At 40.9% G+C, this 21770-nt stretch overlaps 1 protein-coding gene across 1 annotated transcript in view; it reads right to left on the bottom strand.

Annotated features, from left to right (window-relative positions):
* Positions 1 to 21084, bottom strand: part of XDH (xanthine dehydrogenase) — a 52330-nt gene extending 31246 nt beyond the window's left edge. Inside the window, exons 1-12 of the mRNA XM_026060430.1 lie at positions 21031 to 21084; positions 13864 to 13921; positions 11488 to 11584; positions 10156 to 10264; positions 8925 to 9051; positions 8055 to 8116; positions 5724 to 5792; positions 4824 to 4892; positions 4311 to 4397; positions 2821 to 2962; positions 1931 to 2023; positions 931 to 1082 (exon numbers count right to left, since the gene is read on the bottom strand). Coding sequence (XP_025916215.1) covers positions 931 to 1082; positions 1931 to 2023; positions 2821 to 2962; positions 4311 to 4397; positions 4824 to 4892; positions 5724 to 5792; positions 8055 to 8116; positions 8925 to 9051; positions 10156 to 10264; positions 11488 to 11584; positions 13864 to 13921; positions 21031 to 21084 — 1119 coding nt within the window. The remainder of the gene's footprint in view (positions 1 to 930; positions 1083 to 1930; positions 2024 to 2820; positions 2963 to 4310; positions 4398 to 4823; positions 4893 to 5723; positions 5793 to 8054; positions 8117 to 8924; positions 9052 to 10155; positions 10265 to 11487; positions 11585 to 13863; positions 13922 to 21030) is intronic.
* Positions 21085 to 21770: the final 686 nt, after the last annotated feature.

The following is a 21770-nucleotide window of genomic DNA, read 5'->3' as shown; positions in this document are numbered from 1 at the left end:
CACACCCTGCTGAAATTCTGGTTTTGCATCTTCCAGGAAAGGTGCAGCATCCCCATATTAAAAAGCTGTACAGATCAATTTTTACTGCCTCTGCAGTGATACTTCTCTCAGATGTTGCACTGAAGTACTACTGTTCTGACTGCTTCACACAGACCTTCAAATTTCAAGGCAATGTGACCTACATAGTCTAAGGACATAATAAAGACACCGTAACTCTGCTTTCAGCACCCAAAGCACACTTGAGTCCAAGCAGTGCCTGTGTATTTCAGGCAGCTCCTAACATCACTAAAGCCCCTTTCACAACTTTCTTCTCCCCAGCAGTAGAAAATAAAAACCTCTATCTACAGGAGAAACAGGAATAAAACCAGAACCAAAATGCTTTGAAGCAGTGTCATAAGTCCCATCTCCACCAGGAGCACTGGCAGGGATATCATCAATGGAATATGCATTCTGTGACATGCTCCTATAAAGAGACTGTTTTTTTCCAGGAGAGTTTCACTTTTAGACAATGAAATTTATCCCTTGCAGAAAACCAGCAAGCCTCTGAAAATTTGCTAGAACTGATGCATTAACCTTCTGACTACTATAGCTGTGCTGGCAAAAGCCTACATATCTCTGCTTCTTTGAAGTTTTGTCCATCACTCTAAATGCATTTTCCTTAAATTGTAGCCAAACCTCTCTACAGTTTGCCCCATTTATCCTGATAATAGCAATGGAAGACATGGACAATGGCTGGATTTGTGGTAACAATGTATCACAGACAGCAGCTGAGACTCATGTTGCTACTCAGTTCCAGAGGTTGTTTTATATGTACCAAATTCTTTGCCTAGGTTGCATGAGGAACACATGGCACACCAATATTGGATGAGGCAAGCCACCTCCTCAGACTGAACTTTCAATTCCAGTTCCTGCTGCTCCTGAGTCACTTACTGCAACATTTCTGATCTGTGGCCCTGCAAACCACCGCAGCTGTTCAAGGACGGCCTGAAACACCTCTGTTTTGTAAGGAGGAAGCTCTGCCACTGCTTTTCTCAGCACCTCCTCTATTGAGCTCAGGCTACAGGCAGCCCCGAAGCTGACTCCTAAAAACGAACAAACAAATGAAAAGAGTTGCTCTTCTTCTCCCAAAAGTCAAAGTACAGGAGGACATAGCTATAACTGTGTCTACAAACAAAGCTGAGATGCCACTGAGTTTAACTGGACAGTAGGGTTTGGAGAAAACATTCAGTCATACTGTTTTATTCTGCAGAAACAAAGTATGCGCTGCATGCAAACACCACATCCCCAGAACAAAATTCACTTTTAAATCACAGCTCATGGTGGTACTGTCTCTCACATGACAATGATCTGCCCACCCAACCTTGTACCTCAGTGTATATAAAGGATATTCCCTTCCTATAGGTGTTAGCCGGTCTTTTGAGAACTGAAATCCAAACCCCTCTCCACTTTCCACATCTTAAACCTGCCAGTAGGCTGTACATGAAGGTCCCAGCCAAGAACTGCAYTGGGCCTCATACTACATTGTTCCTGTTACTTCTAATTATTTCTAAGTTTGACCTGCTCCCATCATGAAGATAAATGCAATACTTCACTTAGACTGTTGAATACAGTGCCTTCTCCTAAAATTATACTAGTTTAAAAACTTTTCTAAATAAAAAGTTTGCCCATTTACACCCATTATTAACTCAGTTATTATACATAAAACACTACACAAAGTGAGATAAAATGTCTAACATATCTTCAAGTAAAAACCCTCTCTGATTCTCAAGTTATTTGTACATATCACTAGCTTGATTCCCTCCTTGATGGCAGTGTCACTAATGGATATAGAAAGTGGTTTCTATTCTTGGGCTTTTCCTGTATATCCTCTTTATTATTTTCTTGGAGTCCTCAACTTGTTTCACAGGCATTTAGTCTCCTTTTTGCTCACCTGTTTCAGTGTGCTGAACAGCATTCATTTCAGAGATCCATGCTGGTGCTATTATCACTGGATACAACATGTTCTTCAACCTCATCTCAATACCTTACGGAAAAGTAAGACTCCTTCAGTTACACACAGGTGACAGACAGCCTAAGTTAACTGTTTCTCAAAGAAATGGCAGCAGGTCTATTAAAGAGTCAGTGTATCAACTATATGTTACACAAAATGTATAAGGTAATAGAGACACCAAACTAACAGCTGTTTCTACCAATACTGTAATTCTCACAAGGAAGTTTTATGGACTTTTATCTAGACTTGTGCTCATGTAACACAGCTATAGCTGTACATAATGCTTCAGGAAAGAAGAATGAATACTATGAACCAAACAAAACTGGGGGTTGTGCCCTGAATTAATTGTTCAGGATAACAGAATTACTAAATATATATTAACTCTCTTCATCACTCCATTTGCTTGCAGAAATATATATTTTGGGAGAAATTCAGTAAGATTTTGAGTCCTGAGAATTTACTCAGCTCCCTGAAAATCTTTCAACATGCAAGTTTCACAGCTGAATTCACTTGAATACAAGGACGTTTTACAGTGTGCCACTCCCCTCCCTGACAAAGAAGTGTTTTTGCTGTGCCTCTTCTCAACAATCCACTAGCACAAAAGCTCAGAGGTCTGGATTAGTATAATTTTGTTTGACTTAGCAAAGAATGGAGAAAAATATTTGCTATGAGATTAATCCACCTGAGAAGAAAATTTATCCCTTCACGTGCCAGGTAGACAGGCATTTAACACCAATGGCATGAAGGAAGTTTAAACTTGCATGGTTCCCATGAAATACTACATGGAAAGTTTCCAACTACTGAAAAAGAGCATTTGTCCTTCCTCTTACCCACTTCTGTGTTTCCTACAACAAGTTTGGCATTGGGGTGCTGGGATTTGAGGGCCACTAATTCCTTGAGAGTTGTAGGCTGGATCCACATCACACGCTCGCCTTTGAAACACAGCTGCTTCTGCTGCTTGTTACTCTGAGTCTGCAAAAGTGAGATCAGATGGAGTTCAGACCCTACAACAAGCCAAGAATCCCTGCATACATGCTGCCCGTGCCTGCTCCAGGCCAGGCTCCTACTCAGCTGAGTTACCAGCAGGCACCTGTGAGCACCCACACTGTTGCTGGCAGTCAGCCATTCTCCATTGTTCATCTGGCATTGACAAGACTCCCCCTCATGCTGATAAAAGGCTTTTCCCTCCTGACACTGTCAGGTGCAGCCTGCTACCACATCTCCTTAGCAAGATCTCCTTTAGCAAGGTCCATCTGCCATGAGTTTTGGCAGGTGCTGGTGGCTTCACCCATTTCAAAAGTAATGGGTTTTCCAATCTCATCTCACTGAAACAATGTACAGTAAGTCTTTAGCACTGCTGTATTTGAATTAACAGCTGTAAGGCCAGATTCTGGTTCCCCTTCTAATTCCCTTTGCCCAATTGAAGACAAAAGACTAACATGGCTGCCTCCCAGCAACAGCAGATCAACCCGTAGGCTGGAGGACTTCTTAGAAAAGAAGCAGAGTGGCCCTATATACATATTGTGTTATGTTCTCTAAGATCCCAATAGAGCTGTAGCTCGTGACAGGTTTGGGCTGGGCTAAACTGGGTGCAACAGCAGAACTAACAATTGGATTTTGATTGTTTGTTAAATGTGAAGGAAATTGTAAACATGCCATGTGCTCGACTAGACTCCTGGCTGGGACGCTTCCATTGCCATGCAGCTCTTCTGCTGAGAGGAAAGGAGGAAAACTAGCTCCAAAAAGACAGGAATGAAACAAGGAGAGAAACTAATCTCATATAACTTTTGATGTCACTGTGATCTGGTTACCTTCTACTCCTTTCACATTGAGTGGAGAGAAGTTGGTCCTTCTAGGGAGTGGTCTATTTCAAACTTATTCTCAACTACATCCCATAATTTCTACTTTTCTCCCTTGACTCTAAAGGGAGCGCAGGGTGAATAGCTCAGATATGGTTGTGTTTATTGTAGAGGTTCACATCTGACCTAGTAAATTGAAATCCAGGTGTCAGCAACTGTTCCATCCCCAGATAGGCAGTAACCAGAAAGGAAAGCAAACCTAGAGCAGGCATGTGTGGTGACAAATAGAGAGGGCAGCCAGCCAGGTGGGGAAGGCACTTATCCTGAACATCCTCTAAGTCACCCCAGCTGGCAAGGGCCTCTTATAAAACATGGAAGCATTCATGCTCATGTGTCTTGTTTTATCAGCATCCATCTTCTGCACTGCCATTTCCTCAGGGCAGAGGCAGTGGGGATACTCAAACTCTGTGTGGAATGATGAAGCCAATGAATCATATACTGTTTCCTTTAAATGAACTTACCATTAATTCTGGTGGGAAGATTGGCTCCTGTGTAGGATCCAAGGGCTGGAACTCCGAAGGATTGAACAAGCTGGAGGACATCATTGTCTATGAAAAAGAAAATGCATGGTTTTGGGAGGCAGAGAAGTAAGCTTCCCACATATACCCCTAACTCTTTCCTCTTTTCCAGTCGAATGTCTCTTACTATCTTGTGGAGCAAAGAATGGCAAATATAGTGAAAAGATGTCACCTGGCCAGCATTTCAAGTTCTCCAGTCAGATTTTTCTGAAAAAAAATGCAAGTCTACCCGAACACGCTCACAGGTTTTTGCCAATCAAAAGTGACATCACTTTCACATTGGTGTATTAAATGACACCAAAAATATCTTCTCTGAAGTAAGATCACCATAAAAGCTAGTCCAAACTGCTTTGCATATATACAACTAAATTAAGTGCACAATTAGGCTTTGGCACAGAGCAAACAGCTCCAAAACAGCTGAAATAGAGAAAAGGTAACAGTCCAGCGGAGCCTTACCACATTGTCTTCTCTTTCATTGATGCAGCAGCCTGGACCGTTGGCTTTTCCTCCACAGCAACCCCCATTCTGAAGAAGAAACAAATACACTTCAGCTATTCAGCACAAAGTCAGACAATTCCAACTTCTACACGATATATTCCTCTCCTTTTAGCAAACTCTGGATCACGGAAACTTTCAGTAACTGTTTCATTAATAAACTATTTTGATGAAAGAACTCTAAGCAACTGTAATTGCTGGAGTATTCCACACAACATTGGATGTTTCCTAACAAAGAATTCACAACAATTCACTGGAATTTCCTAAAAAGGAATTCCATTATATTCTCTCTTTCTTAATTTCATTTTACACTCATACTACCTTATGCCCTAATTCTCTCTTTTCATCTCTGTATTTTTTGTATGTCAACTGGTACATAAAACATAATTAACTTTTTTCCTCTGGATTCTCCCAGAGGTTCAGATTGTACAATTTATTGGAATTGTGATTAAATTACTTCATTCATCATTGGACTGCAAAGTTTTGGAAAGAGCATATTGGAGAATTGAATGGTTCTGAGATCTGTTATCCTCGTTTCACAGAAAAATGACTAGCTTCAATATCTCAGAAGCTGGTAACACATTGCTTACAGTTGTCCCCATGCAATTTCACAGAAGTGTTGCACCTCGCAGTTTCAGAAGGATTGTATTTAGTTCATTATTCTAAAAGCTGCATCACAATCGCTAGTCATGCTAATCAGGATATATCTAATGGCAGTGTATTCTAAGGCACAGACATTCAAACCAGCTCAGATGTCTCTGAATATCTGCACTACAGCAGAGACAGAGAGATGACTCACATGTCAAAACTTTATTAATATTATATTGAAAACTGTGATTATGGCTTTTTTATTCAGCTTACCATGCTATTTTCCTTCTCACTACGACAGCATCCAGTGCCATTGGCTACTGTCCCACAGCGACCCCAGTCCTATGGGGACAAACACAGTTCAGAGAAAAATGTGCACATTCCAAGGAAATGAAACGTATTTGATGTCCCTTGTCAGAGAAAGTGATCCCACATTTATTATTTCCAAAGCAGAAATGGGAGATGGAAGGTGCCAAGTAAGTAGGCATTTCCGTTTGCCAATGTAAGGCAGTCTCCTGCAGCCTGTTGGATAGGACATGTCCAGTTTACAGACGGACCTTTTGTTTTGGTTTAGAACTACCCAGACCTTTGAGTCAGTGCTGCTGCAGCTCTAAAGAGATACCCTGGGAACACTAAGAGGGGCAAGCATATATAATACAATACACAGTACTCTATCAGCTTCCAGCTGTGTTCAGATCAGAGGAATACCTTAGCCAAATGTGGTTTATGTCTGTCTAATAACCCTCAGTAGCTCTCCTTCCAAGTACTTGCACAGTTTCTCCTGGACCCTGTGTAAGTTTTTGGTGCCCAAAGCATCCTTTGGTGAGTTCTGCAGGTCAGCTACCTGATGCATGGAAGACCATTTCCCTTTGTTTGTTTTGCACCTGACTAGTTTAATTTCATGACACCTTGTTCTTGCATTGGATGAGGCAGAAAATAGCTGGTATCTGTTCACCTTTCCCCTGCCAATCATGATTTTGTAGGCTTCTGTCAGAGGTCTCTGTAAACTACTATATGGGCTATGTAGAACACCCTCCACCTCCCTCATCTCTTTTCCAGGCTGAAGAGTTCCAGCCTACTCAGTGTTTCTTGTATGGAAGCCAGCTTTCYATAGCTGTGATCCTTACTGCACTTCTCTGAACCTTTTTCATTTCCACTATACCCTGTTAGAGATAAGAGGACCAGAACTGCATGGAATACCCAAGGTGCAGGAGAGGCATGATTTAGACAGAAGCATAACAGTGTTTTCTGTTTTGTTCTCTACCCTTTGAAATGTTGTTTTGACTGCTGGTGAGAAGCTGATGCCTCCAAGGAACTGCCTACCACACCCCCAAGATCCTGTTCCTGCATACTAACTGTCTGCTCAAAGCCCATCATTTTACATGTGAAATGAGGATCACCTTTCCCTCTGGGGATCTCTTTGCACTTATTTGCCCTGAACTTTGTTTTTGATTCTATTCTCCAGTCTCTCAGGTCTCTCATGTCTCTCATAAAAAGAGTCTCTCAGGTCTCTCATAGTCCTTCTGAAATTTCCCTTAATCTGTTTGTGTCTTCACTACTCAGAATAACTTGGTATCATCAGTGAACTTACTTTCTCACCTCACTGCTCACTCTCTTTTCCAACTCATATAGGGAGATCTCAAATAGCTCTGCTCCCAGCACAGGTCTCAGCAGATCTCCACCAGTGACCTCCCTCCATTGCAAGAACACGCCATTTACTCCTACCTGCCATTTCCTGCCTTTCAACCAATCTTTCATCCATACAGAGGTCTTCCCTCTTACCCCATGGCTGCCTATTTTCTTTAAAAGCCTTTGGTGAGACACTGTGTTGAAAGCCTGTTGGAAATCCAAGTAGACTATATTGACTGGGTTTATCAACCAATTGTAATGGATCTCACTCCTTCTTGTATTCTCTCTTGTTCATAATTCAGGATAATGAAATAAAATTAATGGATAGCATTCTAAAATTCTCTCTTTATTTTTGAAGCTTAATGCTAACGTAGTCTGATGGGTGGCTAGTAATCACCGAAGTATCTGGCGATCTACTTTCCTTCACAGCCTCCAGCAGTCTTTCAGAAACAGAAGGGCTAGAGAAAACCTATACCAAAGCTCCACACTCTGCCCAAACTAGTAGCTGAGTGCTGAGCAAGAGCTATGCAGCAGTGACTTCAACTACATTCCAGTGCTATTTCAGCTCATCTTTCAAGAAAGCAACTGTCTGATCAGATTCCCCACAGTATGCCCCTATTCATGCACTGCACCTTTAACACTCTTTCCACATTAGAGGTCATCTCCAAGCTGTATCATGCAGAGATGCTGAGTTTTTCAGAGACTTACAGAAAAGAATTACAAAGAGTCTGGTTATTTGTGAGCCAAAAGGTGGATCTTATTAAAGCACTCCACTTCCAGCAATTACAGTGAGTAAATGAGTTGGTCTTCTTTCATTATCAATGCATGAAGCACATATGAATGGATCAAGAGTTGGAGCTGGGTAGTAGCATATATATTTCCTTCCTCCCCGCTGCAGTTCATGCTGTATTTAAGTAACAGAGAAAAAGCCATCCAGTCTTCCAGAGTTTTTAAACATTATCTGAGGCCACTTACTTTGGCAAATGTCCTGTATCCCTCCAGAATGGGTCTGTATCCTGTACACCGACACAAGTTCCCTACATTGCCAGAGCAAAAGAATAAATATTTAATGTCATTTGGCTGAGAATGTCTCCTCTTTTAGAACATTTTATCATTTCTCACAATAACTAGTCAAAACTGGATAAAACTAATGAAAAAAAAAGGAAGGAAAATTTCATGAATAATTTTGCAACAATCCTACCATGCTTTTTTGCAATTTATCTAAATTAATTTCAATTTAAAATTTCAACAATCTGCCCTATTCATTTACCTCAATTGTGTGAGTCTAATCAGCATACCAATTATCCAGTCTCCTGAATTACAAACAGATTGCTTTCTTCCTGCATCTGATTTCCTCTCAGGTCACTGCCAGAAGCCTAGTAACAGCTGTAACCTCAGTAGTAACAGCAGCCTCTCAGCCACTTTACACAGTCAGATTCTGCCCCACTTCATCATTTACTGCTGTCTCACTCCTCTACCTGAGGTTGGCTGGCCCAGATGTTCTGTCACCTCTGCAAGTTCTTGTATCAGTGGTGAACTGCCCTCCACAAGGAGATGTGGAGTCTATAAGCCCCCCAGGGACAGGCGATCCTTTTGTTCTGTGTTAAGCCTAGTGGGTCTTAATCCAAAACTGAGGACACTTGACACTGCTACAGTGCAAACAAAGAGCAAACACTTCATACCAGCTGGGCAGTCTTCTAGTGGTAAAGCTAGTTCTTAAGCTCCTAACAATTGGCTGTCTTTAACAAAATACATTAAACACAAAGGTGCACCTCCATCCCATTTGGTGAAGCAGATGTAATGAAAGCAGCACAGGTTGCATCTCTGCAAGGCTGTGGGCATTACCTTGGAAAGCATCTTCTATCTCCTCCATTTTAGGCTCAGGTTTGTTCCGAAGCAATGTATACATGGACATGACAATACCTGGAGTGCAAAAGCCACATTGGGACCCATGACTTTTTGCTATTCTCTCCTGGGAAGAAAATTAACAACAACCATCAGCTCACAATATCAAGGTGAGTTCATGGTTCTACTTGTTTGTGTTCCTGCAGCATCTCCGTTAAAATGACAGTCTCACTGAAGGATGAGATTAGATATTCTTTGATGAGATGGTCACTTAGTCTTTGAAACATACTTCAAAGAAGAGAACACACTGAGAAATTTACATCTAGACTTCAAACTCCCAAAGTAACTGAAGACGCCTAGAAGCCTCCGGTGAGACCGAGATTTCTCCAAAGAAGGATTTGCCATGCTAGAAGTTTGGAGCTATCTGTATAGACCTGAGTTTCAATTTCAAAGCTTAGCTGTTAGAGTCTTCAGAGGAGGTAGAGAAAAGAAGACAAGCAAACAAAGGTCAAACTAGCTGCAATCCATTCATGCATATCTAACTTATTTTTTTCTTTGGTGTTTCCTTTCTCAGACAGAAATTGGCAGAACTCCTACCCACTATACAAGCTGGGATGAATCAGTTTCCCTTAAAGGAGCAGTATCTCTGAACAACACTGAAATAATTTGTCCTCCAGAAGAAGTGCACTCTAACACCTTGTTGGAAAAGCAAGTCTTCGCATTCCTGTCACTCCTTCCCACCAAGAATGTTTGGGGTCTCTGCAAACATAGCTGAACCAAACCTTATTGCACCACTGCAGGGAAGGACCCTAACTATGCAGGAGGAGAAACCAAGGTCATTCATGGTAGGCCATAGCAGAGTCAAAACCTAACTCAGATTTCCTGGCTCGCAGTCATTATGCAGGGTTTCACAACAACATCAGTCTTTCTAGTTCCTGATACAGGTCCTAGATCAAACACAGCTGTGGTGCCTGAGAACACAAGCATTAGGAGTTCAGCTGGGATAGCACCCGTTAAATTGCTAGATCATAACAGAGATGCTGCACTGAAGTGGGAGTTTGATTTCATTGCCGAGCCATTCCTACAAGTACAGTCTGCTCATGTGGAAAGTCAAATTCTCAGCTTTAACATTATGATGGAGGTCCCAATGCCTCAGAGCAGAGTTAATTAACATAAAAAGATAGAATGGATTTTTAAAATGTTTTTTAAATTACCAGTATTAATAGCTTACCTGGGCTGGGTGCAACCTGGACTTTGTATTTCCTATGCCTTCAACAGTAGTTACAGCTACATGATGCAGGGCACAGATGGGGAAGAGGCAAGCATTGGCAGTATAGTGGCTAGAATAATAAATTAAGGTCATTCTATTTGACAGTGCTGCTCAGCAAAGGAAAGAGGGATCCAGGAGAGCTGGAGGGTATTCAGAGACTCTAGCAGTGGGCACAATAGAAGAACTTAAGTAGATTTGATGCATGCATTGCTCACAAGCCAAATCCTACAGCATCTACTCAGCCAAAGCTCCCATCAACTTCACTTGAAGTTTAAACTGAGTATGCACCACAGGATTTGACCTAGAAATAGCTTTAAACATCCTCACTGCATGTTAAGCTACAGAACCCACGTAAGCAGTTTAAAAAGAGTAGACAGCAAATACCAAGATGTTAGACAACTAGCCTGACCCCCTCACAAAGAACGCTTGTGTAAGAGCAAGAAACTCTTGGCCTTTTACCTAGGAAATCATTTCTGGATGGTACACATGGAGAAAAAGTCCAAGCTAATGGTGAAATGGAATAATGTTGCCAGTATTTTTACAGGAACTATTTATTTCTTTTCTATCAAGATAGAAAGAATTTCCTTAAAAATATCCTATTTGAGGCCACGTTGCTAAGTAGAACAAAGAAGTCAGACGATCCCAAGTTAAAGTATCTCCAAGTGTTATTCCAAGTATATCTCAAGATCTGACTGTTTTTCTATTCCCCAAAGAAAAAATAAACTCAGTCTTATAGCTCTGTCCCATCCTTCTCTCCATTCCCCTCTTTGATTCCATTGCTCCACTGCTCAATTAATTAAACAGAGAAGAGGAAAAACCTTATGCCTCAGGAAAGAAGAGTCATTTTGAAGGTTACAATGAAAGTAGAGAAATGGTGAATATCTGCTGGCATACAGAAGTCAGATTATTCTAGTGATGCAACAGCAATAAAGATTTTATCACACTAATCATTATTTGGGTCATCACAGCAAAAAGTTATATTACATTGAAAGAAAGGAAAATAAAGGTTTTCTGGACTGGGAAAAGGCAGACAGATTGTGTGCTGGGGTCACTGCAGATATTTCAGGGCAAGATGAAATAGTCCCTATCAGCATAGTGCAATGCTGTTGGAAAAAATACCTTCTTGTTTCAGCCTTCTGAGTTTATGTTCTGAAAATGATAAATGATGTTTTGGCATAAACATACATTATATAACTTTTTTTTTAAACAGCACTGTGCCTGGAATGCCAAGAACCTGGATCTGTCCCCATTTCATTTCACTCTCTGTAGAAGAATTTGAATTGCAAAGGATACAGGATTTTCTTTCGAAAGGGATCATACTTGGATATCATAACAGTGCAAGCACCACATCCACCTTCTCCACAGCCTAGTTTGGTTCCACATAGGCCCACTGAGCAAACACAAATTAAGGAAAACATGAAGAATGTGGCAGAAGCCTGCTCAGCAAACAGTTGTCAGTCAGGGTTTAGCAACAAGTCTGGAAAGCAGAGCAATCTGTTCCCCAAATGTTCTCATTGGAAACCAAGGACTTATATTCTTCTTGCTTAACAACTTAATTTGACATAAGCAAAGTCTCAAATGCTGGCATGTGAGCTATACGATCAACACCCCAAAGTCTAATAATGAGTAAGCCCAGGATCCAATAGACTCTTTAGAATAAGCTATATTTTTCTGAACTTTAACACTTCTCATTTTCTGGACTTGGACTCAGAAAATGAAACGACGCAAGGGAGACAAAGCCCCCAGTAACTTCTGAGCAGGGCTTGCTTGGCCATGCAGCTACATCCCTGAGACACGTGGTGATATCTGCTTCAGCTTCCTTCAACAGGTGGTTGACTTCTTCCTATAGCTGGTGATTCCTATCACCTGGAAGGCACCTAGGCAGGACAGTCGCACAGTGCTGCAGATCACACCATCCAGCACTGACATGGGAGCTGCACTTGAACTGCTCACAAACTACTTGCATCTCAGGAGTCACAGTCTGGCCACTCCAGCTTATCTCTTGGCCCTGTTATGCCCCAGGAGCAATGGCTCCTGGGGACAAAAATAGCCAAGAGGACTACCTAGTCGCCTGATTCCCATAAAACCATAGGAGGGAGACACTGAGACCCAGAAGTAGCAGAGGCACAGAACCACTGCACAGACCCCTGGGAATCCAGGAAGTGTACAGGCTGGCCCAAGCAGATTCCTCCATGGGTTATAGAGCACTTCTCTGTATTTCACAATCAGATAATACATGAAATGTTCTGCAAAGGGATTTCAGGAGACAATTCCTCAGGTCACTTCTGCTTTAGGTTCCTTCTCTCATTAGAGGGTAATTAGACCACTGTTATTTATCATGAAGTGGGTTGTCCAATGCAGTGAGATTTTTAGCAGGGAAAGAACAGCTGCTTTCAGTGGCAGTGGACACATGCCTGTGCTGAGATTATCAATTTAGGCCTGTGGAGAAGCAACAGGAGTCATGATACAGATGACTCAAATCATCTTTGCCTCCACTGCAATCATTCTGAAACGGATTGTTTCCATATGGCCATGTACCTACTACAGCTTGCTTGTGCCATCCAAGGTTTCTCTTGAAAATAGTGCTAATCTGTCTCAATAAAGCATGTTTCTCATAGTATTTGTCTGACGCTAGCCATCACAAATGTTCATGCAGAAGATCAGAAGGCTTTAAAGAGATTGTCTTCTTATGAAACCATTTTCCTTTGACATTAACAAGCTTAGATATATAAGGCCAACTGGTGGGAAGTGCATGAAGGCAGAAGAGACATACCACCATATTTTCCCTCTTGAACCTTGTGCACTCAAGTATAGTCAGACAACATATGGCTGCTGATAGTTCTTTTGGAAACCCCAAAGAGGAGCATGATTTATATCCTTCTACATCTTTCAGATCCCAGACAATAGCTGGAACACAGCAGCAAAGGTGAAATAAGTAGGCATGACTCTTTTTAAGGGATACACTAACACAGATGTGAACAGTCTGGACCATTCACAGCTGGTCAGACAAAAACTTGGAAAACAGGGAATGACACTGCCTACTGAACCAGATCTAGAACAGCCATCCTGGTCATCATGGTAATAATTACCCAGTTCCTGGAGCAAAGCTGGCTCATGTGTGACGACCTTCAAACAGGAGTGAAATGAACATGCAAGTGCTTGGACCCATTCATGTAAATATACCCATAGTATGTGGTGGGAACTCCTGCCTCACATTTTGCATTCCTGGATCATCCAACCTTGCCTGTGATAAGTAGGGCATAAGATAATCAAATTATTGGATATTATCCAGTAATGTTTTGTTCAGAAAATTCTTTACAATCTGTGTGGAACAAACCTAAACTTCCTTCAATTTTTTGGTTGAGTCTATATAATTTTCTATTCATCATATGCTAATTTCTAGCAGCTCTGACAGATCTCTCTCTAAAGTAGAAGTAAATTATTTAAAGTTTTTTTAAAGCACATTATTTAAAATTTACTATTGTTTTAGCTTGGAATACCTCCTGTAATTTTTGCCAGCCAGAAATAATACCAGCCCATGTACAGCATTCCTTCCTATGCTCTGCGCATAAGTTATGCCTAGCACTCAAGTGACAGGCAGAACAGTAAACAATTATGAAATGCTGCAGGCATTTAAAGCCTTCTGCAGTTTCTTCTGGCATTGGATACATTTTCTTCGTAGATAGGTCAGTAGAGTTGTTTCTGGGTCCACATTTTGTTCCACCACCTGCAAGAAGGTAAAGCAACTGTTATACATAGAAAGCTTTACAACATGCACTTCAGCTTGGAAGAGGAAGTTCAGTCCTTCTACAACTTCTTTTACAAAGCAGGGAGCAGAACCACTGATTATGTCCCCTTACCAGATTCAGTAATATTGGTCATATGCATCCAGACATAATTTTGCCTTGCATTTATTGTGACAGGGAAAAGGATGTACAGCATGTAGGTGAGAGTTTTTCAGCCATTGCAAACTGAGGCACATCCTTAAAAGACACTTCACCACAGACACTAAACAGAATTAGTAGTGACTAGAGAGAGAAGGAATCATGTTTTGGACTTGAGTTTTGAATTCTTGACATTACCACAACTTGCACTTCATCTTTATTGATTAGACATAACTGACCTCTGTCCCTTCTTACTATTATAAGAGACAGAGAAAGTAAAAGAAGAAAAGAAGATAAACAGAAAGATATAAACAGCATCAATTACACACTTTGCCAAATAAGTAGTGGAAACCCTAACATGACCAATATAGGTGCTGCAGGACAGAGAGCAAGTAGCAGCCTGACTTAAATTTCTCTTTCTTCCCTGGTAATGTTATACTGATCAATGTTACGTTAGTAGCTATTCTAAATCTGGGAATGTGAAATTCTGGCCAAGAAGAAATTTTCTTTGCATGTTTTGAGTCAGTCTCATCCCATTAATGAACAAYGCTATTAACTATTAACAATTATCTATTACATATAAAATTAGATTTTATTTCAACCTCTGCCCCATGGTCAGAAATCGAAGTTCTGTCTTGTGCCTCTAAGTGGTTGCAGAGTTTGTTTTCCTCTTTTGCTGTTATTAATAGAGTGTCAAGAAACATTTCCAAATTTACTGTGTGCAGGAATGTAATCATGTGTTCTTGGCTTTTACAATATGCGTGTCCTAAGTACAATAGTTACAGTTTACTTAAATTAACCTCTTCCAGTTTTGAAGGGCAAATTGAAACAGAGGTCATTTGGGTAAGCCTTTTTTCTTGTTGATAAGACACCTTCACACCCTCTGTGCTTTCTGCTTCAGTTTTATGCCTTTGACATGTGACAAGGCTATTCTAAAGAGACAAGGTTCATGCTTCCTAGTTGAGTCCACATTTCTAAAACCACCTGATAAAGTTGCTGTGACAAAACACAACTGACTGGTTTTTGGACATTTCATTCCTGCATTGGGGGCAGTCTACAAGGCAACAGAATCCCTCCTAGCTTTGGTATGTCTTCCTGTAAACCATGCAGCTTTCATGTTGCAGCTTTCTCACTGCTGCTCCCCATTCCCTTGCCTCCCGGATGCACAGAAATTAGTAAGAGCCCTCTCCTGACCAGCCAGTTCTAAATAGGCACATAGATCCCTCTGCAGTAGTTTGGTAAATAAACACACTTGAACAGACAATTCCAAAAATGCCTGTGACTACTAGCATCCCATGGACAAAGGGAGGCATTTTCCTTTCACAGACATTTCTCAGGCAAAGAGCCTTCCCCAGCATCTCACCCTCTCTATAAAGCTGAGTTTCTTCCTCAGGACTGTGCCAGTGGCCATTGCAGACCATTTCACAGCGGTTTCCAAAATAGCCAGGCACAGAGAAAAAGTTTTCTGGATGGTTAAAGAATATTGAGATTATTCTATGCTTAGATCAATGAAAATGTCTAAGAAGGTTTCTTGAAAGTATCCAAGAGGCACTCCATTATGTACGCAAACATATGAAAAGTTTAATCACTGAATGGGTCTTTTCCAGGAAGTTATAAGTAAATAAGAAAACACAGGCCTAAGTCTTCATTCAGCAAAGCATTTAGACACTCAGCTCCACACACTTTTAGTGAAGTACTTAAGCATATGCTAAGTCCCATCAAAGTCAAACTTTTGCTTAACTTTATTGAGAAAGTGGCTTCCAGTATGCAGCAGAATGTGTCATGAACAGCGCACACTACTGTCCCATGCAAACCAATGGCCTGGATTCCTACGTCAGCCACTCAAATTACTGCATTGTAGCTAAAGACATATAATGCTGGCAGACATCTGGAATCAGACAGAGATAAGGGTTAAGAGTTTGGAGGACATTCTGGATTAAATCAAATTTCACACAGGAGAGAGCAAGGAGTCATTTCTTTGCAGCCAGACTCCTGGTGGGGCAATGCTTGTTTATGAGTTGCTTTTGTTGACCCCAGACTAAGAGTTTTTTACTGCTCCTGCCTTTTGTTCCTTGCTGTTGATGCTGGTTTTGTCCTCCAATATATCATTCCCCCGTGGTTTGTTACACTCACCTACTGTGATTTGTTCTTAAAATATTTTAAAACCCTGTGGGTGGGGACAACATCTTCTCTTGTCTGATGCCCAGAACAATTTGATTCACAGCTCAGTATCTAACCCATCAAAACAATTCCTGCACACTTCCCCCAGTGTCCCTGTACAGATGGAAATTGAATTATACCCATTGGCTTCAGTGGGAGTAGAATCAGTGGACTTCGATATTACAATTAAAGAAACATTTCCTTTTTGCAAAATTACTTTTTTTTTTAACCAAATGTCATATTGGCAAGTATATCTTATTGACAGCTGCATTTCTTCAGCTTCAAAACTGTGGACTTTACTGCACCTGGTAGCTTAAATATTAATCAAATGCATAAAGAAACTGTTGGAAATGTTAAGAGGGCACTGATAGCCAAATGACTCCAAAAAATGTGCTCTGTACTGCTGTGTTTGTACTATACATGTATTTGTCTCCTGTTTCTAGGAATCTTGAATACTCAGATCACCTCAGCAGGGAGTCCAGCCTAACCATACAGTTCTTCAAGCACTAAGCACTACATGGAAAAAGTTCCTAACTAGTGTTCTACACTTACAGCCTGTGGGCTGATCCAGAAAGGTGTTGAACTCACTTCCCCATGATTTCAGAATCAGATTTTATTGGTTTGAGTTGGCCTGACCACCTAAAGAAGCACAACATACAAAAATTGGATCTCTGTAAATATTTTTAGTTTGCTATCTTCTCTGCCCGCCTTTCATTAATTCAAATGACTTTGCATTTGCAACATAAAGTGTCATATCTAAATTAGAATTCCCAGAAAGTTAAATAAAGAAATTTCCAATGTAAAATAAAAGTAGTTGAGCAAGGTCTGTAAAGAAAGAAAGAAAAGAAAAAACTCAGAAGCTTTCCTAGTTTATTGAACAATTTGCTAAGCTTTCCATCAGCAGGGTCTTTAAATGAGAAACAGATGCTTTTCTGAATGACAAGCTCCCATTCAGTCACAAGTCACTAGTCACTGAATTAGATGCAAGATTAGAAGGTGGAAGGTTTTAACTGGATTGTTGTGCAGCAGCAAGTTGGACTAGACAACTGTAAAAGTCCCCTAGGATCTTAAAATCTGTGACCATGTATACCTGAAGTCAATGGGAGATTTAAAATTCATTTAAGAGGCAAAAAGTTTAGAACATAGATGAACAAACTAAATATAGCCATGCAATGTAAATCTACTATGAGTAATGAGAAGGTTTTGTTCTGCTATAAACCAACACACTGAAAAATTATAATTCACTGTCTACGTAGGACCCAGGGCATCCCAAAGCTCAAAAAAAACCCCTATATTTTGGCTGAGCCCATCTGTAATCAAACACCCACAGGCTTTGGAAGAAGTCTAATATGGCTTCCAGCAGAAATTCCCTCTAATATTCAGGATAGATATGGAAATATTGGCTCTAGATGTTTGAATTAAAATTATATGCTACATATGGATGAGATAGACTTGCCAGCTGAGGAAAACAAAAATTGCCACTATTAGCTGTAAATTGCGTGTGTTGCTTTCTATCGTAGTCTAGGCAGGGCTATCAAGATAATTTTGTGCTACTTGTGTGCCAAGCTTCATGTCCAGTGAAGTAAACAGGTGCTTAAAATAAACAATTCTGAATGTGAAGTATGCCCAGCTGTTCTGAAGAGACTTTTTCTTGACAACATTACAGACTGGGCTAATGCAAGGGAGTAGGATTCATTGCCATGAAAGTCCCTATCTTATCAGCCACCTCTTATCATGCAGTTTTGTACCATGCAAGAGTATCAGCAGCCCATTGGCAATGTCAAGCTGTCACAGATTCATACAGCAGTAACCTTTCCCATTGACTGTGGTATCACAGTCCTTCCAGCAAATTTACTGGAATCTTAAGTTGGGACTCCAGATGGATGAAGCCGTAGCCTTTCTACCTGCTGTTTCAACAGCATTACCCAGGCACTTCCCACCACCCCTTCCATCATGGAATCTCTTATGTGCAGAAATGTCCCAGCAACTCCACATTTGTTGCCACAGATTGGATTGCCCCATGAGTCCAACCCTCTCTCTTGAACCTGCATTTGGTGGGGGTATAACACTTTAGCAACACACCCCAAAAGGGAATTAAAATTTTTCAAGGAAGCTCTAGTCAACACACAATCCAGGAACCCTCTAAAAATTGGGGTATACAGGGAGGGACCTGAAGTCACTGTCTGGTCAGATGGAGTCTGCTTCTTTGCTAGCACTGCTGGTTTCACAAACCAGCAGAGAAAGATGCTGATACAGCCTTGACATGTAGAATGGGCTGGTACTGCTGGTAGCATTAATGGTTCCCGGGCGGCTTTTTAAGCGGCTTTTAACTGCCAAGAGCATATTGTGATAAGCCCTTTTATGCATGCAAAAGGTCAGCTCCAAGGTGGGGCTGTTGTAAACAAGGAACTGTAGTTCCATAAAAAGTGCTGAAATGCAACAAGAGAGATGCCATTCCCAGCATGTGCTTTAACTCCAGGACACAGTAAGAACAGACGGCAGATGCTCCTGCTGAGTATGGTATGATAAAAGAAAGTAGTCACCTTCTGCTCCCAGCCTTCATGGGTCCACATGGTGCTTTCTCCCCTTCACTACCTCACCCCACCCCCCTAAAAAAAAGAACAGCCCCACAGAACAAGTTCTGTGCAACTCAGTCCCTCTTCTTTTGCTGTACTGACTAATATACATATTCATATGTTAGGCCAAGAGTTTCCTCCAGGAATAAGGGTTTTTCTACTGATTTACACAGAGCAACACTCCTGTAATACTTGACCACCAAGTGATGCCAAAGCACCAGCTGTAAATACATTTAGGATTTTTTTTATAAACTCTTCACACCTGCCATGAGCAGTATATTGGTTTTGAACCTAAGCTAGTCTGGCACCAGAATTACAACTCTCTTGCATTAGAGTATACCAGAAAGACAAAACAAGACAGAAGACTTGGCCTGTATGGAGACCTGGACTGCCCAACATGTTTGTGGCACCCCCCCACTGCAACCTCAAAAAGCTCCCAACTTATCCTCTAAAAATTGGGGTACACAGGGAGGGACCTGAAGTCACTAAAAATCCCACAGAAAGAGAGCAAGACAGGTTAAAGATATCACCTGTGCCCCTGTCATAGCAAGAAATTCATCAGATGAAATTCACAGATCACCCTGTGCCACTGCTTCATGATCTCAATGATCAAACTTGATTAGCTAGGCATGATTAACTTGGATCTTCAGGTTTTCACCTCTTTAGAAACAATGGACAGCTGATACATCAGTTAATGTTGACATGCAAACCATTAATCATATACGTAAGCAAAGCTTCAGGAGTTGTCCTTTATGAAACCTTAGAACCAGGGCTGGCTCCTACATGAGCATTACACTCGAGAGCCCTTCGGGGATAACTTATAAGCCATTCTAGGTAAACTGCATTCTCCAGCTATCTACTGATACTTAAATAAAACAAAGCTTTGATGTCAAATGCCCTAGTACCTTGAAAAGTTCAGATTCCAACCCTATTTGAGATCCAAATTCATAACTGAAATACCTTGTATTTAATGTAGAAACAATCTTATCCACATTTACACATGGTTAAATTTAGCACCAAAGACGCACAAAAGCAAAAACGATAAGAATCCTGTACCAGGCTGCAGAGCAGTGTACAGAGCTTTTGAGCCAAATAAGAATATTTTGTGATTCTTCAAGGGACTGAAGTACTAATTGTCTAGCCCAAACTTAATTCTGCACATGATTTGCCCCTGAGCAGTGCACAGGGAAGGTCCACAAACTCTTGGCTCCACAGTACACAGTGGATATGCAACCCTCCCCCCTCCCAAGTTTCCCAGCTGGCAGCTGCTATGGCCCAAATTTCCTTGCCCTGGTATCTAGAGAAGGGGAGAGAGGCAGGGCAAGATTTACATTGAGCTGAGCTCAGAAACAGAACTAGCTTGTAGTCATAGTTTGAAAAAGAAGCAACCTTGACTTATTTCAAGTTGTTGCAGAACAGAGGCTGAAAGGCTGCTCAGTTCAAAAAAGAGGCAACCTTGACTTGTTACAAATTGTTGCAGAATAGAGGCTGAAAGGCTAGTTAGGGAAAACCATAAGAGAGAAGGGGGGTTCTGGGAGAAACTGTGCAAAGATGTCCAGCATATGCAAGAATCACCCCCTTCTCTTCTGACACATAGTCACTTCTTACACAGAAGTGACTTCTTGTACACAGACTTGTGACTTCTTAGTCACAACTATCAGCAGTTGATCTATGTGATGCTTTTGTTTTTAATGTATGCAAAACTACCAGTTAACAGGTTTTTGATTTCATAGAGTTTTATAGCTTCTTAAATGGAAATGGAATGAATGTTTTACTTAAATTCCTTTTAAAAATCAAGTCAGAATTACTTACTGAATGTATGGGTTATATATATGGATACTTACATTTGAGTTACATTTTTTCAGATCTGCTCTAATTATTTAAATTACTTCTAGTAGAAATGTCTGTATTAAGTCAGTGCACCTTTATTTAAAATAAGTTACTTGAGAATTGCAGTGAATTATTACAAACAAATCTAAAATGTGAAAGTAAAGTTATATAGTTATGTTACTCTTTGAATATTTCACAAATGCTCAAAGAAGGAAAAAAAATCACTTAGCACAGCAATAAATAGTTTTCATAATCTAATATTTAAAAGTGGTCATGGCAATTGTGCTGATATTAGAAAACTTCAGAGGAAGAAAAATGACTAAACAAATAAATAACCAACCCACAATCCAGGAGCAAACATAACAGGATACTGGAATCTTCCTTACCTTTTTACCATTCACAAAGAAGACAAGTTCATCCCCTGTCCTTTCTGGAGCCATCCTGCACACTTTCCAAAATTCGCTCAAACAGGGTCACAGATCACCCCTCTCAGAGCAGCCTTATGCCCCACAGGAAGGTGAGCACTGGCGACACAATGCCAAGTAATGTGAGCCTGTCTTAATGTTTGACTTTATTTCTACATCGGTGCCCTGTGAAACCCCATATTATATAAGAGCCAACACAGAGGCGTGCCAGCTGCCTTTGGTTGGTGCTTCTGCCTGCAGCAGTAATGACAGAAAAGGAGTTGGACCGACCAAAGTGACCCGCCTCCTGTTATATAGCAATAGATCAACTTGAATCACAATTCAGTTGCGTTCCCTTTAGATTATCCTGCCAAGCTTGGGGCACTCAGAATGTGCCACTGCAACAGCTGCCAGGAATTCACGATATTTTGCAACACAATGCAAACGCCAGGGGAGGGGGGTGATTCTCCTAGCTATCCATCCCTGAATATTAACAAGAAGTTCTCTTTCCCTTTTCTCTGTGCATAGCCATCCACCTGGCATTCGCTGCATAGAGGTCTTTCTCATGGGAGCACCTCCTTATTTAAAAGCTCTTTCATCTATGCGGATTAGCTACTAGAGTGCCTGCAAGTCTGTTTCACCATTTTTCCTTAGAGTTTTAAAGCTACAACGCTTTCCACCTGCAAGGAAATAATTTAAACATATATATATTTTTCCAGATA

This window comes from Apteryx rowi, unplaced genomic scaffold, assembly GCF_003343035.1.
Source record: "Apteryx rowi isolate R43461 unplaced genomic scaffold, aptRow1 scaffold_169, whole genome shotgun sequence".
Classification (NCBI taxonomy): Eukaryota; Metazoa; Chordata; class Aves; order Apterygiformes; family Apterygidae; genus Apteryx; species Apteryx rowi.
The sequence above is the reverse complement of the archived record's forward strand: the minus strand, read 5'-3'. Positions and strand labels throughout refer to the sequence as shown.